At 43.2% G+C, this 15,000-nt stretch overlaps 3 protein-coding genes across 4 annotated transcripts in view; 1 reads left to right on the top strand and 2 right to left on the bottom strand.

The window, feature by feature from the left end:
* The window catches only part of ppp4r1 (protein phosphatase 4, regulatory subunit 1), a 12,417-nt gene extending 6,915 nt beyond the window's left edge, over positions 1-5,502 (bottom strand). The window contains exons 1-13 of one of the 2 annotated variants that reach the window (XM_056738896.1): positions 5,285-5,502; positions 5,107-5,148; positions 4,572-4,656; positions 4,383-4,489; positions 4,169-4,311; positions 3,946-4,092; positions 3,741-3,848; positions 1,778-1,843; positions 1,406-1,564; positions 1,210-1,325; positions 698-1,128; positions 228-370; positions 1-73 (exon numbers count right to left, since the gene is read on the bottom strand). The exon at positions 1-73 is cut by the window's left edge and continues 2 nt beyond it. In XM_056738896.1, coding sequence (XP_056594874.1) covers positions 1-73; positions 228-370; positions 698-1,128; positions 1,210-1,325; positions 1,406-1,564; positions 1,778-1,843; positions 3,741-3,848; positions 3,946-4,092; positions 4,169-4,311; positions 4,383-4,489; positions 4,572-4,656; positions 5,107-5,148; positions 5,285-5,291 — 1,627 coding nt within the window. In that variant the 5' untranslated portion in view covers positions 5,292-5,502. Of the gene's footprint in view, positions 74-227; positions 371-697; positions 1,129-1,209; positions 1,326-1,405; positions 1,565-1,777; positions 1,844-3,740; positions 3,849-3,945; positions 4,093-4,168; positions 4,312-4,382; positions 4,490-4,571; positions 4,699-5,106; positions 5,149-5,284 lie in introns of both variants that reach the window. The other variant, XM_056738895.1, reaches the window with a different exon arrangement.
* A 616-nt stretch (positions 5,503-6,118) lies between these two features.
* On the top strand, positions 6,119-10,090 carry vapa (VAMP (vesicle-associated membrane protein)-associated protein A). Its single transcript, XM_056738797.1, has 6 exons — positions 6,119-6,487; positions 7,801-7,953; positions 8,039-8,142; positions 8,544-8,624; positions 8,707-8,886; positions 9,152-10,090. Exons 1-6 carry the CDS (start codon positions 6,430-6,432, stop codon positions 9,311-9,313), a joined length of 738 nt encoding a protein of 245 aa, XP_056594775.1. The 5' UTR covers positions 6,119-6,429; the 3' UTR covers positions 9,314-10,090.
* Positions 10,091-10,217: 127 nt separating this feature from the next.
* The window catches only part of LOC130413518 (protein APCDD1-like), a 7,348-nt gene continuing 2,565 nt past the window's right edge, over positions 10,218-15,000 (bottom strand). Inside the window, exons 4-5 of the mRNA XM_056738796.1 lie at positions 11,782-12,103; positions 10,218-11,089 (exon numbers count right to left, since the gene is read on the bottom strand). Coding sequence (XP_056594774.1) covers positions 10,656-11,089; positions 11,782-12,103 — 756 coding nt within the window. The 3' untranslated portion in view covers positions 10,218-10,655. The remainder of the gene's footprint in view (positions 11,090-11,781; positions 12,104-15,000) is intronic.

Below are 15,000 nucleotides of genomic sequence, written 5' to 3'. Positions count from 1 at the left end.
GATGTCTAGATTTCTGCTCGTCTTCAGGATTCAAACTGTCGCTCGCGTCCGAGTCCTCATCATAACGACTCAGCTGTGGGGTGGAGTCACAGTTCAGCCAATCGGATGCAATCAAATCATTCATTCTTACACAACTATTCTATGTACAGACATTAAAGAAACACTTCACATCTGTCTGTGACAATATTAACATGAATGTGATTATTCCAGCGGATAAAAACACAAACCTGTGTGCTGGCTGACAGGAGATCAGGGGGCTGCTGGGAATTAAAGGGGTTCGATTGTGACAGCCAGGGCTCCAGGAACGCACCTGCTATCCCAGAATCCAACACTGTGGCTCTCAGAGCGGCTGTCAGGACGTCCACTTGAGCTGTAACACACACACACACACACACAAGTCAGAGGAAACATCTCTATCAGACGTTACACACACTTCCAGTGTTTATTTCCTTTCCGGATCGCACAACACAATACAACTCAACACTAAACAGCACAACACTCCACACACACAACACCGCACCACACAGCACAACACCACTCCACACACACACAACAGAGCACAACACAGCACGCACAACACTACACTATACAGCACAACACAACACAGAAATTCCAAAACGTTCCAGAAATCTAAATGTATCTTTTGTTTTTAAATGATCACAGGAAGTCACTGTGTTGCATAGTGAAGGCGTCTGACCTTTGACATCAGGATCATCGATGTGCGGCTCCAGGTTCTCAATGAGTTCCTCCAGATGTTTTCTGTCCAGAGTGGGAGCAGCAGGAGCAGTGGACGCTGGGATGTCCTCCTCCAGCAGATTCAGGTCCAGCTCTGGGATGGGCATCCTCCAGTAGTGGAATGAGTTAAAGAGCTCGTGATCTGGGATGTCCTGGAGGTTGGGTTCGGGTGATGTCGATGGATTCTCGGTCTCTTCAGGAAGGCACTCAGACTCATCATCAGCTGACAGAACCTCAGCTGTTTGCTCACCTCCACCCTCCTCCCCTACATCATCATCATCATCGTCATCACAGCTCTGCTCCTCACAGCCTGCATTGTGCGAAACACAGCTCTCCTGCGGTGAGACAGAGGGCGTCTCTGCCGAGTTGCCACACGCGCCGTCTGTGTTTGTGCTGCACGAGAAATAAATGAGAGGTCAGCGAGACATCGCTTTCATCGCTCATGAAAACATCTGGTCTGTCAGTTTGTCTCACCCGTGTGTCCAGTCGCTCTCACCGCTGGAGTCTCTGAAGTACTGACCCGCGTTACTGCACGCTCTAGCGAACGTGGAGATGAACTGACCTAAAGACTGAAACGCCGCCTGACGCACCTGAAGACACAACACACGTGTGTTACACACATGACACTAATAAACTCAGAGGACGTGTGTGTGTATGTGACGTGACGGACCCAGCGGGACGGGTCGCTGATCAGACTGATGAAGAGAGAAGAGAGCTTCGACCTCCGCACTTCTGGAGATGTGGCCGACGAGACGCTCATGAAACACTCAGCACAGGCCTTCCTCACGCCCCACACATTATCAGAGCACAGCTGGAAAAACCTCGGCAACTGAGGGAGAGAGAGACTTAAGTATTATTAACTAGGCATGAGGTTGTGTGTTGTATAGAAATAAAACCAAAGTGAAAACACAGATGTGCTGTTCTTCTGAACACAAACAAATGTTTCTCACGAGTCAAACATGTTGTGTAAGTCTGTGTGTTTTGTTCTGTGAATGTGAACAGAAGATAACGGAATAATATCAAGGTGACGTGTGAAACACACCAGCAGCTCTTCTGTAGCTTCTCCTCCAACAACACTGCACATATCACCAAAGTTTGCAGCACAAACCTGTAAATCACACAAACATCAGCCAATGAGAAGACACTCTTTCGTTGGACTCTCATCACCAGCCAATCACATCAGGGCTCAGCATTAAGGCCATTGCACATAAAGTCTGAAATTTGTGTTTGAAATTTTTGCATGTTGAAAAATATATAGGACCACAAGTTGTGTCAATCACATTTACACACTGCCTCCGATATTTTCGGACCGGATTCGATTTTCTGTGTTTTTCTCATCCGTGTCAAGCATTTTGAGAGGTATTTTGACAATTCAGAGACACCGTACATGCGAGCGCCAAAACGTCTCGCAGTACGAAGAAGGCTTTTGCAGAGACGTAATTAACACCTAGACGCCACATTGGCTGCTGTGCTCTTCTGCTGTCATGCGTCAACGGCACCGCCATATTAGTGTGGGAAACAGTCTACTAATAGCCCACTGAACCCGATGGGAGTTTTCAGCATGAAAAGCACAATCACGCTTTCATTTCTAAAAATATTTCAATGGTTTACGATGTACCTAGAGTACAACTTCAGTTTCATCATATCTCGATAGGTATAGCCTACTTTAAAGTGAATGGTGTTCATAATGAAGTGTGAAATCCATCATTTGTGGCTGTTATGAGTACATCATGTTCAGTGATATGTTGAAGACAACCGAATAAAGAACCCCGTTGCAGTAGTCGAGAATAAAACACAGAGATTTAGAGATTTATTTGAATGATCGATCAACACACCCAAGGTTATATACGGTTTAATTTACGTATTATATAAAAACTAATAAAAATAATGTTTTCACTGTGGAGATGGCTTTTTCTGTTGTAATTTTAGACATTTTCAAAGAAAAATATGTTCTTTTATTAATCCGGTAAAACCGTTACGGCGGTAAAACATGATGTTTGTGATAGAGTAAAACCAATAACTCTATAGTGCATTATTAGTATGAAATAGCGGTATATAGTCAAAAGTAAAGACGCATTGTTTAGATTTTTCCCAGGATTTTATAGTGCACAAGTTGTTCTGATCATGTGCATCTAATGTACCATCAATTATTTCACATTAGTGATGTGACACAATTTTAAGCCTAAATGATTGCTGGAAAGCCACAGATCTGTATGACAATAAATACATTTTCAAGTCTGTAACCATCTTTAACTGGAGCAAAACGTTTCTGTTCTCCACGTAAATAGAAGAGTATTGAAATTAGTTGAGAAATATAAACGATGTTGTGTTATTATCCAGAAAACAGCAGCTCCACCATTCACTCGTATGTCTTGATAGTGGGATTTTGCCTTCACCAATATGGCGGCAACGTTGACGTACAATCCAGCGGACAATGAGGCTTCTAGTTCATATATTTATATATATATATACACGTCTATGGGCTATTGTATGAGAAACGATGCGCAGATTACAAAAACACACAATATAAAAAGAGAGTGTGGCAGATGATGCAGAACAGCTTGATAACTCTACTGATTTTCTAGCCACGGTGCCAAACACAAGATCATACCTCAGCATTTTTTTTAAATTGTAAAAAAGAAATACACAGGATTTAGAAATTAAAAATTTAGGTCAACTGAAAATGATGTGGCCCTAATTTATCCATCTGTCTGTAACATTATTGTCAGATGTGCCTTTGATGAACTGCACTTCAATAGTGTTTGAATGATGAACTGTTTGGCCTGTGCTATCAAACTTTAAACCTCTGTAGCAGCAGTGCTATGTGCAAAAATAAGTTACCATCCAGCCCTGACACTCATAATAATGTCTGCTTGTCTTTGTTCTATATCAGTCATGCAGAGCAAGAACACATTTAGATGGCCGCAGAAGACACAATGTAAAACACTTCAGGATCATCAATGTCAATTATTGTCCTTAATGTCAAGCGCTGCACAATCACCCACCTTGCGTACGTGGAACATGCGGCAGTCGCAGCACATCTCACAGAAGCGGGGCAGAAAGAGTCGCTCCGTGATGTCCTTCCCAACCATCGGTGCCATTTTACAAATGATCTGAAAGCAGAACCAATAACATCTCTCAAACCCTCAGCCGTCGCTCAGCTCTGATTGGTGGACAGGAATGGTTTATAGAGCATGTGAAGATCCTCACAGCCATGGCTTCAGTTTTCACATCATCATTACTGTCAGGAGCAGTGAGGTCCACCAGCACAGGACACACCAGACCCTCCACATCACCTCGATCCATCAGCTCCTGCTCCAGAAGAACCAGAAGAGCCGCCTGACTGGTCTTACGAACCTGCAGCAGAAAACACTCAAATCACACACCAGCACAATCATCTCCTGATGACACACACACACACACACACACTCACCAGATTATTCTGGTCTGCCAGGTATCTCACCACGATGGGTAAGAGGTACTTGGAGAAGGCGAATGGAATGGACGGTCGGTTCTCCTGACAGAATATCGCAATGTGCGGGATTTGTTCCATGAGCTCTGCTCGAACCGTCGGCTCTGAGAAACACACATCATCACAAACAACACACCTCCAACACCGACACACAACAGAGTTCTGAGAGACGCACCAGAGTCATCGGCGAGCCTTTCGATCCTCTCCAGCACACACACACACTCACTGTCATCATCACTGATCACTCGCAGCGTGTCCAGAATACTGCGGGCCACCATCTGTCTGAACACACACAACACACACTCAACATCACAACGGTGCAAACACATTCAATGACTCCAAACATGTGTGTGAGCGTGTTCACCTGTTAAAGACGTTCTCACTGTTGATGTATTTATCAAGTCGTCCCAGAGGAGTCAACATCTCATCCTGAGACACAAAATCCAGAGCTGAGGGGATTATAATGGCGTCAGACTCTGAGCTGTAGCCATCTACACACACACACACACACAGTGAGCAAAACGCAACACAATACACCATATCACAACACAACACTCATTCAACATAAGCTTTTGAGATGTACTTGGGTGTGTGTGACACTATCATCTCCTGTGACACCGAGTTTGTGTCACGACTGATGTGGGATTGTATTTCACAAAGAAATGAGAAGCAGTATACACACACACACACACACACACACACACACACACAATAACATGTGTATCTGATCTGAGATCAGAATGACACACTTCATTGATCTGCACGTGAATCACAAAATCAGTATTACTATTTCACACTATAGTACAGCACAGTGATTCCTGTACGAATCACATGATCTGATGTAAAATAGAACACACACACACACACACAAACAGCGTGCGCGCGCGAGAGAAACTCACATCCGTCCGTGTCCTCCTGTGAATCCTGCAGCAGAGAGAGATCTACGAGAAAACACACACACACACACACACACACAAATATACACACAACACAATCAGAGTGTGTGTTAACGTCTGTGTGTGTTTAGTCTGAAGTGTGTGTGTGTGTGTGTGTGTGTGTGCGTTTATCTGTACACACCGGCCATCTCGCGCTGATCCTACATTTAGCCCGCACCAGCAACCGCCACGACACAAAACTACACAAAAAACCACACACAAACACGCGCCGCGGAACACAAATCGACCAGTACAGCTGGGCCCGCGCACGCATGCTTTTTCACGCGCACGTCTCCGAAGCGTGCGCGCACTTTACGTACGTGCGCATGCGCCAAGACGAACACAACACTAGCGCTCGGATGCGTATCGAAACTAAACCCTCCCTCAGTCTACAGAATAAAGGATTTATTAAATATAGAAGTTAAACATTGAAGAACGAATATAAGATTATTTTACCTGCCATAACAAAACTGGCAGTGATGATGGCAAATATGAGTTACCAAAAAACATTAACATCGTAACTGTCAGTACAATCAAAAATAAAAGTATAGTTTGGTCATTAAATATCTTTAATGTTTAACCTTACTGTAAATGCCTAGACATTATTATTTATTTTGCACTCTTTCTCTCATTACTGTATGGTGTGTCTTTATTTGTTTGAACGTTTATTAAACCTAGACTGTGTTTATTTAAATCTTTGCTACTTCCGACCCGATATAGTTTACATATAAAGTTTGTGAATGCTTTTGTATTTTTTAAATAGTTTGATCTTTAGTGCTTGTTGGCCTTTTAGCTTTATACCATCTGGGTTTTTAATTCTGTTCTTCAGTGAGTGTGTTAAAAATGTTCGCCATTAACACGCGTGGCAGCTCGCGCACGAAACCTCCACAACCTCTCACATTAAACAGACAGTGATTGTGCGCGCGCACATTTCCAGTTGAACCAGTTTCTGCTCTTGAGTCGTTTGTTGTGTAGAATGACGTGTGTTACCTGAGTGCGCGCATGCGCACAACATTCAGAACGCGACTCCGTTTACACAGCCCCAGAAGAGATTCGCTTTATTCTCGTTTCTTTGTTTTTACTGACACGCAAAAATACAATTAAAAATTATCAGTATTAGCAGTCGTTGTTCCCCGCTCATCTCAGTGACGTGTAGCGCCGTGCTCGCTACCGCGTCTGCCTGCTGCAAGTGAGCGCGTTGCGCGGGTGTGTGAGTGCAGTGAGTGCGCGCGCGTCGTGGCCGGGGCTCTTGAGCAGCACGCGACTGTGTCCCGCTGAACGGCTGTCATGTCCAAACTGGAGCAGATTCTGATCCTCGACCCACCGAACGACCTCCGCTTCAGAGGTAAACGCGTCCGACTGCCGCGCGTCATCCGGCCGCCGGTGTGTTGAGGCCGCGTCGGCCCGCATGCCTGCGTCTCTTCTCCGGATGCGCTTTAACGCGAGCCTCGGAGATTCGCAGGCCTCTGTGGGAAACGCGAAGAAGTTTGTTTATTGTCGCTTTAATATCATTGTAGTCTTGTGCTGATCTCTGAACGGCAGTTAATGTGATTGATGGACGTGTGTGTGGTGTGTGTCACGTCACGTTTAGCATTAGCACTAATGTCATGAAATATTAAAGTGGTGAATGAATGTAATGTGTTATTAATACCGCTGAATGATCGATACTGACACAGAAAGAGACTCATCATGTGTTCTCTCAGTCTGATGTGTATTCAGAAAGTCAAGGTTTCAACACACCCTTCACTCGAGACGAATAATATTAACACATGTCATCAGTTGTGTGTTTCAAGACTTTCATGCTTTAACATATGAAGGTGAAATCAAATGTGTGTGTTCTTATGACTAAACAAGCATTGAAGACGATATCATGTCATTCGCACTGGATTGAATAGTCCAGTATTAGTGTCAGGGTGTGAACACAACACACTCTCAGTTTAATGAAGTACATGAATCAATCTTTCACTCACTCATATCTGCTGATAGAAAAACACAGGTGTGTGTGTGTGTGTGTAAGGATAGGAAAGAAGCTTAGATGTTTAACATTATTTATGTATGACATGTCTGCTTTTACACTAGTAATGAACTAACCTGTTTGACTGCATCTACGTGTCAGATGTTCACCAGACCTCACTTATGATGGATTATTCAGAAAACATTTCAGTCGGTGTCCATCAGTGTTGGGTGTAACTAGTTACTGTCATTTATTTACTTTTCCCTTGAAAGTGAAAAGGGATTACTCGTATGGTTTTCTTTCATTTAACAACAGTTACTGCTAATGTAATTGTAGTAAATACTGTGTAATAATGACATCAGAATTATAGGTCTAACTTTAAGATGTATGCTTTTAATCACGTTTGTATACTTTGGTCAGTTAATAAGAATACTTTTAAGTAGTTATGTATTTGAATGAATGAAATCATGTCTATCCTTGAGGCAATTCTAATCAAGGTTGATGTCGGATATAGAAAGTAGGAGTTTGGAGAGAGTCATTTGTACAGTAATCTAGTTACACTACAGAATATGTAATGAGTAACTACTAATGAATAACTTTTTTCAAAGTATCTCAACGCTGGTCTCCATACGGAGGATAATCCCACTTCCCACAGTGTTTCTGACGTTGTGTTCTTTGTCGTTTTGTTTGGTGACCGTGCGCAGGACCTTTCACAGATGTGGTAACCACCAACCTGAAGTTGAAGAACCCGTCTGACAAAAGAGTATGTTTCAAAGTGAAGACCACAGCTCCTCGCCGCTACTGCGTGCGGCCCAACAGCGGCATCATCGACCCGGGCGCTACGGTCACTATTTCAGGTAAGAGGTCACCTGACTCGTGCACGCTTCAGCTGACCCTGAATGATGTCATTCCTTCATGAGTCGATGATGTGTGTTTCTGCAGTGATGCTACAGCCGTTTGATTATGACCCGAATGAGAAGAGCAAACACAAGTTTATGGTGCAGACCATCTTTGCACCATCCGGCCAATCGGACCTGGAGGCGATGGTAAGCACTGGATCTTTCTGCTCAAAACGAGGTTGCTGCTTTCATTATAGCTGTTAGTATGAAACCCCCACGTGACTTCATCCAGCAGGGGGCAGCAGAGGTGCAGAAATAAACACATGCAGTACACAAAGACTGTTTATTCACATCTGCAGCTGATCTTCGTCTCACTGTTAATACTAAAGTTACGGTCACCAATGTTCTTCTAAACAGTTACTCAGTCCTGAAATGGCGTCCATGCTGGAGGATACATCGCATATTCACCATAGATTCACAATTTCACAGAAACATGTGGTCTTTTTTGTACATTACCCAAAGAGGGTAAAAAATCACAGAGATTTGGGTTAGCGTCTGTATCCACCGTAGATATTGTTTAAGCCATGCGTCATGTTTCTCATATCCAGTGGAAAGATGCCAAACCTGATGACCTGATGGACTCTAAGCTGCGCTGTGTGTTTGACATGCCTTCAGAGAATGACAGAATGGTAAGAGTTCTTTCTGAAACGCTCTTCCTGCTGTAGTGAAGCTGATGATCTCAGTTACGCGTGTGTGTGTATGTGTGATCAGAATGAACAGGAATCCAGCAAAAGCACTGCTGTTCTTAGCACGTCTAAAGCGGACGGCACGCCAGGAGCCAAACCCAGCAGCCTGTCTATGGACGACACTGAGATGAGGAAACTTGTGGATGAGTGCAAGAGACTGCAGACAGAAGTGGGAAAACTGTTCGATGAAAACCGCCAGCTTAAGGTATATTCATGCTTCTTCAACGCTTTTATTACAGAAACACAGAATTCTCAAACAGATAATGAATCTTTATTTCAATTGATAAATATCGCTCTGACCCACGCCAGCTGAAGATCAAATGAAAGAATTACCATGAGCAACAGCAGAGGATTGATTTAGGCGCATGAAACGTCGCTTGTGATTGATGAATCGGCTGTTTCAGATGAATACCAGAAGTACCTAATGTATCGTCTCTATATTTACCCGTGTGTTTCATCATCATCATCAGGATGAAGGACTGAGGATGAGGAGGGCCAATCAGTTCGACACCTCCGCTTCGAAGCCTTCAACGATGCTGAGCAAAGACCCCGCCTCCAAATCCCTGCCGTCACTGCTGGTCGTCATTGCCGCAATATTCATCGGCTTCTTCCTGGGAAAGTTTGTGTTGTAGGTCATCGGCGTCCTCGTTTCCCGGGCCTGGCGAGCATCGCGTTTGTTCTTGTCGATAACCGTCGCGTCAGTGCCGACGTGCCCCAAAGCGACGGCAATACATGTGTCTGTGTACAAGATCATTCAAACGGGCCTTGCCTTTCTCACACGGTTAGTACACACACACAAACAAACAAACAAACAAACAAACACACACACATGAGAGGATGGTCGGGTTCTCCTGTTATTCTGCTTTCTGTGGTTCCGGGTGGGTTTTTCTGGGGTCGGGGAAGAAGAAGAAACTGTCCATTTGTCAAAACCTCATTAGCAGCCCTGTATAGGGCACCGTGTGTAGAGACCTTCATGGAAATCTATGAATAAATAAAAGGATGTGTTTTCTTCCTCTCTGTGGTTTTATTAAGAGTTTAATGGAATGTTTTAAGTGTCATGTACATGTTCATTTTGATTTTGATTCTTTTGACAAAAAACGGGAAATGCAGATTCGTATTAAACAAAAAACAAACCAATCGTCTTTGCTACTTGTTGCTGGATGAAACACTGAATTTCACATTGATTAACTGAGTTTGATGAAGTCGGATGGAAAAATGTGTCTCCTGTGTTTATGGTTTTCCTCACAATCTCCACTGACACCAACATTGATTTCAATCATTTCATTGAGTTTTTCTTTATGCAAAATATATGTATCTAATTGTGAGGCAACTTGACTGAATACAGATCAGCTTTTACAGTCCTGTGGTATTTAACATTGCTTCAATAAAATCTCTTTAACACTCATGAATCACATGTTGTCTCCGTGTGAAGCAGACCAATTATGTTCAAAATACACGTGTGACTCTTTGTTTTTTTCTTCGCTATTAACAGTCTGTAAATGCACCTTTTCTCGTTAAATAGGCCACTTCATACAAACGTTACACAACATGCTGTGACAAAAAACCTCAAGCTAATGCAGAGCTGCTACTGATACAATAACCTCCCGTAAATAACACTGACCGTGAGTTTTCCAAATCCATCTGTAGGGCAAGTAGAGTTAAAAGCAGATTCTGTTGTCTGGTTAAAATCCATAGATTTTTGTAAATCTTCAAAACAAACATTATACGACATGTGTGAATAAAGAGAATATAATCACCATCATCACTGCAACGCATGCATGTGTCACGGCCTCTGCGACCTCCCTCATCTGACATTTACAAATACACACAACTGTGCAGAACTGTCCTAAGGACACATCATGCGTCGCACACAGAATATTCAGTTCACATAATGAGTCTTTACATGTTTCAAATAGTGCAAACAAATGGGCTGACCCGAGTCACAAGGAGCGACACAGTCTCGGATCATCCCGGCTACATGAACGTGATTAATACGATCAATACGGTGAGATTAAATAAAGCCGTGATGATGTCACATCCATTGCTGAGTCTGAAATGTTGGTCTCCCTCTTTACTCATGTACGGCTCCCCCTTCTGGACGGCCGTGCAGCGGATCAAAGGCGGCTGGTAGGACGTGGCCCGTGAGTGGGGTTGATCAGGACTGGAGCCGTTGGTGGGTCTCTGGCCGTTATACAGGAGAATGTGTCCATCGGAGTCTTGACCCATGCTGAAGAGCTCGTACTCCGTGTGTGGCAGCCGTATTCCCAGTGCGGCACAACCAGCCGTTGATGTCACGTCCTGTTGAACGGCCAGCTTCCACGAGCCCCCCGCTCCGCATTCATTACCACTGAAGACGTTCAGCAGAGACGTGGTGGCCACATCCATTGGCGTCACCTTCATGTGGGTCACTGGAAATGAATGAGACAACAGAGAATCTTGAGTACACGTCACTGTTCATACTACAAAACACTGCGGCTGTGAGAGAAGACATGATCATCAGTCATACAATCTGTATTAATATAAAAATGAATAGTTAAAAGAACAATCGTAGATGATCTATCTGTTTAGTCTGTTTAATATCTCCATTATATCAATGAGATGCAAACGGACTCATGTGTGCCTCAGATATTTCTCCTGAGAAAAAGAAATGACAGTTTGAGAACCATGTGTCAAACTGAGCACAGATTTGTCTCGTCTGCAGTCAAAAGTCAATATTATTGAAGTGATTATTTCTCATCACATGTACTCAAAATTTTTTTTGACTGTCAAATCTTTGTCTTGACACGGTTAACCCTCAGTGATCCTGAGTTCGCTTGTGTTACGTGTTGAGTTCTTCAGGTCGGTTTGTAACCTCTGCGTGCACTGGCCACGCAATCTGTTTTAATAACACTTCCAGTAAACTCCACAAATCCTGAGCCTTCACAAGTAGAATCTCTTTCCTACAGGGGGCACTCGTGAGCAGGTTCTGTGAACTATACAGTAGCAAACGGGACACGATCAAATGGAGATGGCAAGACTGCAGGTCCACATCATAGAGACTGCACACAGCTCATCATAAAATCAAACAAATGAAAATGTGTTCCGGGAGTAGCGTGTGTACCTGTGAAGGTGAACTGGACAGCACCCATGACGGTGGATGAAGGAGCTCCTCTGATGTAATGTCCACTGGCCGTAATGCTGAAGGTCGGGTGTCTGCAGACGGGGTCAGAGAAATGCTCATACTGTCCTTTCCATGTGCCGCTCTCCTCGTGGAATGTCAGATATCGGGTGAGGAAGAGGACGCCCGGGCGAACTTCACATCGTGTGCTCACCCAGTTTCCATGGAGACGTACCGGTTGGTTCCTCTGGGCTGGCAGGACGGGAGGATGATGAAGATCGGCAGAAGCAATCATTTGACAAACTCTGCAGTGACGGTCATCGGTCTGAAAGCAAGAGAATACAAATCATTTTGAAACCGAAACTTTGATGATTTTGATCTTCCGATGTTGCTGAACGACACTGCATATCAATAGCACATGAAAGGCCACAAACACGAGTTCAGTTTACTGCTCTATCATTCAGACAAAACACTGACGAGATCGCTTCAATATCTCCATCACTTCTCCTAGACATCCTTAGGATTCAATGAGGAACAAATGGAATACGAGTCAGAAGTTTCACAGATGTGTCTGTCATGAGAGTTTGAGTGTGCAATCAAAAGTCAATATTACTGAAGATCTCAATGTCAACTCAAACTTTTCTCATCAGACCCAGATGATTTCACCTCTACGGTCTACATTCATTGACACCTCCAGACTCTTCATCTCTTGACACAATCACACTCTCATAAGTTTTAGGGAAACATTCGAGACTAAGTTGAAACTTAAATGATACACAACTGAGAACTATTAAAAGAAAGAAACAAAAGGCGTAATAAGATTTTGTTGAATATCAATGAGCAGAAGCAGAAAGCCTGAACACATCACATGAATGCAGAATCATGACAGCAGCACATTTTCAAGTTCTGACCTCATTTGAAAGTCATTTGGCATGCGGCACCTTCAGCACAGACAGAACAGAAGCTAAACCCCTGTAAGACCAGCGAGAACTAAAACCAGCACAGCACGCCGTGAACCAGAGAATTAAAAGTTTAGACTTCAAAGTTTTCACAGTGAGTTTATTCTGTGAACGGCAGCACGCCTCACCTCCGCTTAAAGCTGCAGTGACATCATCTCCAACACGTGATCTGTCATTTAACACAAGTAAACTAAACAACTGAATGAAGGCAGACATCACAGAACACAAATGCTGCCACATTAAAATGCTCATGCTCACAGGTCTCTCAGTTGGGTTCATTTAAGTATCAACTGCGTTCAGAGCCTGTGGACAGAGCTCCAGACATGTAGCGCAACTGTGATTGGGCGACTCGAGTTCCAGCCCCCCCTTCTATCTCCCACTTCACTTCCTGTCCTCTCTACGACTGCACTGTGTAAAATAATGGCAAAAAAACGTCACCAGTTATTCAGACACTGTAACAAAAGACGAAAAAGTATACCACATTTAAAACACACAAATAAATATCAACTTAGACTCTTGAATGTAGATTGTTGACATGCAAGATCATCGGGATTTTAGTAAATTCAATGAGAAATGTTTGAGAATATGAGTAATATTGACTTTTGATTAAAGACTTGATGAATCTGAGATCAGTTAGACAAACTGTTGACATTTACGCATTTGGCAGACGCCTTTTTCCAAAGCGACTTACATTGCTTTATCCTATACATCTATACATAGGTATTTGCAATCCCGTGGGATCGAACCCACAACCTTGCGTTGTTAAGGCAATGCTCTTACCACTGAGCTACAGGACATCCCTTCTCAAATCCTCATGACAGACACATTTGACAGATTTCTTAGGAGAAATATCTGAGACGCACACGAGACTTAGGCCAAACGTTTCCTTTGTAAACCCACAGAGAAATAATTGAGCTATTAAAGAGATGTCATGCGTGATGTGTTACGGGCAGGCTGGAAGGCTGTAAATCTGTGTTTTGTCCCCAGGTGAAAGGACAGCGGTGTGTTTGATAATAACTTTAGTTGGTCACGTGATCAGATTATGAAATGTGTGATTTCATCTCAGTGAATCATGGGAAAAGTCCTTCACACGTGTACATACAGCAGACGAGAGAGAAATGCTGGAGTCAGTCTCCCCATCAATTATTCAGCATGGAAGTAGAATTCATTAACATTGCATTACATGTTTCACATCCACTTTTAGCTGCCGCTCGCGCTCACATGAAAGAAATGATTCCATCAGAAAAGCTCATCTCAGGTTCCTGTCGGGCACGCGCCGTGCCAGATTCCACACCGCTGGCCTTTGCAAACACTATTTCCACATTCCCTTTGAAGCCACATGGCTGAAATCACCGGATTTAAACGACAGAAGAGGAGTGACGGCGCGTTGCGGTAATACCAAAGTGAAATTACAGTGAAGGCTGCTGGTGAATGTGAAATGCACGAGGCCTCACATGAATTAATAACGGCCGATGTCACATCTCACATTCAGCACAATGTCATGTATTATACAAACTTTAACTTCAGCAAACATGGCACTTAATGAATAAATCATTCCTCCGTCTGAAGCTTCATGACTTTTTCTTCAGTTTTGTTTTCTGTTGGTCTGAATCAATTGAGTCTGTGATCATATCATCACCGCTCATGCTGTATTCAAGTCTACTCCACAACATCCACACAGTCAGAGGAACATCTCCCTAATAATAGTATAGTATAAAAGAACTCAAATGGAAGAAGGGGAATGATGTCATGTGGCCATTTCTCACCAATAACTTTCTCTTTATAACTCTTTCACTATTCATTCATCATAAACATCATTCACATATTGGCCTTGTTAAGACCTTTGAATGTGGGCACTCTAGAGTGCTCACAAAAGACAATAAGTGTTAATGTGATTATTAATATACTTTATGAATATAACACAAATGATAATATTGTGAATATTTTGGCATCGGAATGGTTTCTGGTGGTTTTAAACCCATCGAATATGTCATATAAAGATGATAACGGACTCCATCTCTCTCTGACTCCCTAAACGTTTGGGTTATTTGGAGTTTTACTCATTAACCAGAAAAAAGAAAACAGATGAATATGACTGATGGATATTGTTCATTTGGCCACAATGATCATTTGGTACATTTACGCAATTGGGAATGCTCTTCATTCGATCGGTATGGGATTCATCCATTGAGAAAACATGCAGGACACGATTTCATTTGGGATATGAGCGGTGGCTGAGGGGTGGGGCCTTGACTTGGACATT

The sequence above is a fragment of the Triplophysa dalaica genome, chromosome 23 (genome assembly GCF_015846415.1).
Source record: "Triplophysa dalaica isolate WHDGS20190420 chromosome 23, ASM1584641v1, whole genome shotgun sequence".
Lineage (NCBI taxonomy): Eukaryota > Metazoa > Chordata > Actinopteri > Cypriniformes > Nemacheilidae > Triplophysa > Triplophysa dalaica.
The sequence above is the reverse complement of the archived record's forward strand: the minus strand, read 5'-3'. Positions and strand labels throughout refer to the sequence as shown.

Bases quoted from the DNA above. Each gene is read 5' to 3' on its own strand.
- vapa (XM_056738797.1), top strand. From the start codon at position 6,430: ATGTCCAAACTGGAGCAGATTCTGATCCTCGACCCACCGAACGACCTC. The intron at 8,625-8,706 runs GTAAGAGTTCTT...ATGTGTGATCAG, and splicing joins CTTCAGAGAATGACAGAATG to AATGAACAGGAATCCAGCAA. The intron at 8,887-9,151 runs GTATATTCATGC...CATCATCATCAG, and splicing joins ATGAAAACCGCCAGCTTAAG to GATGAAGGACTGAGGATGAG.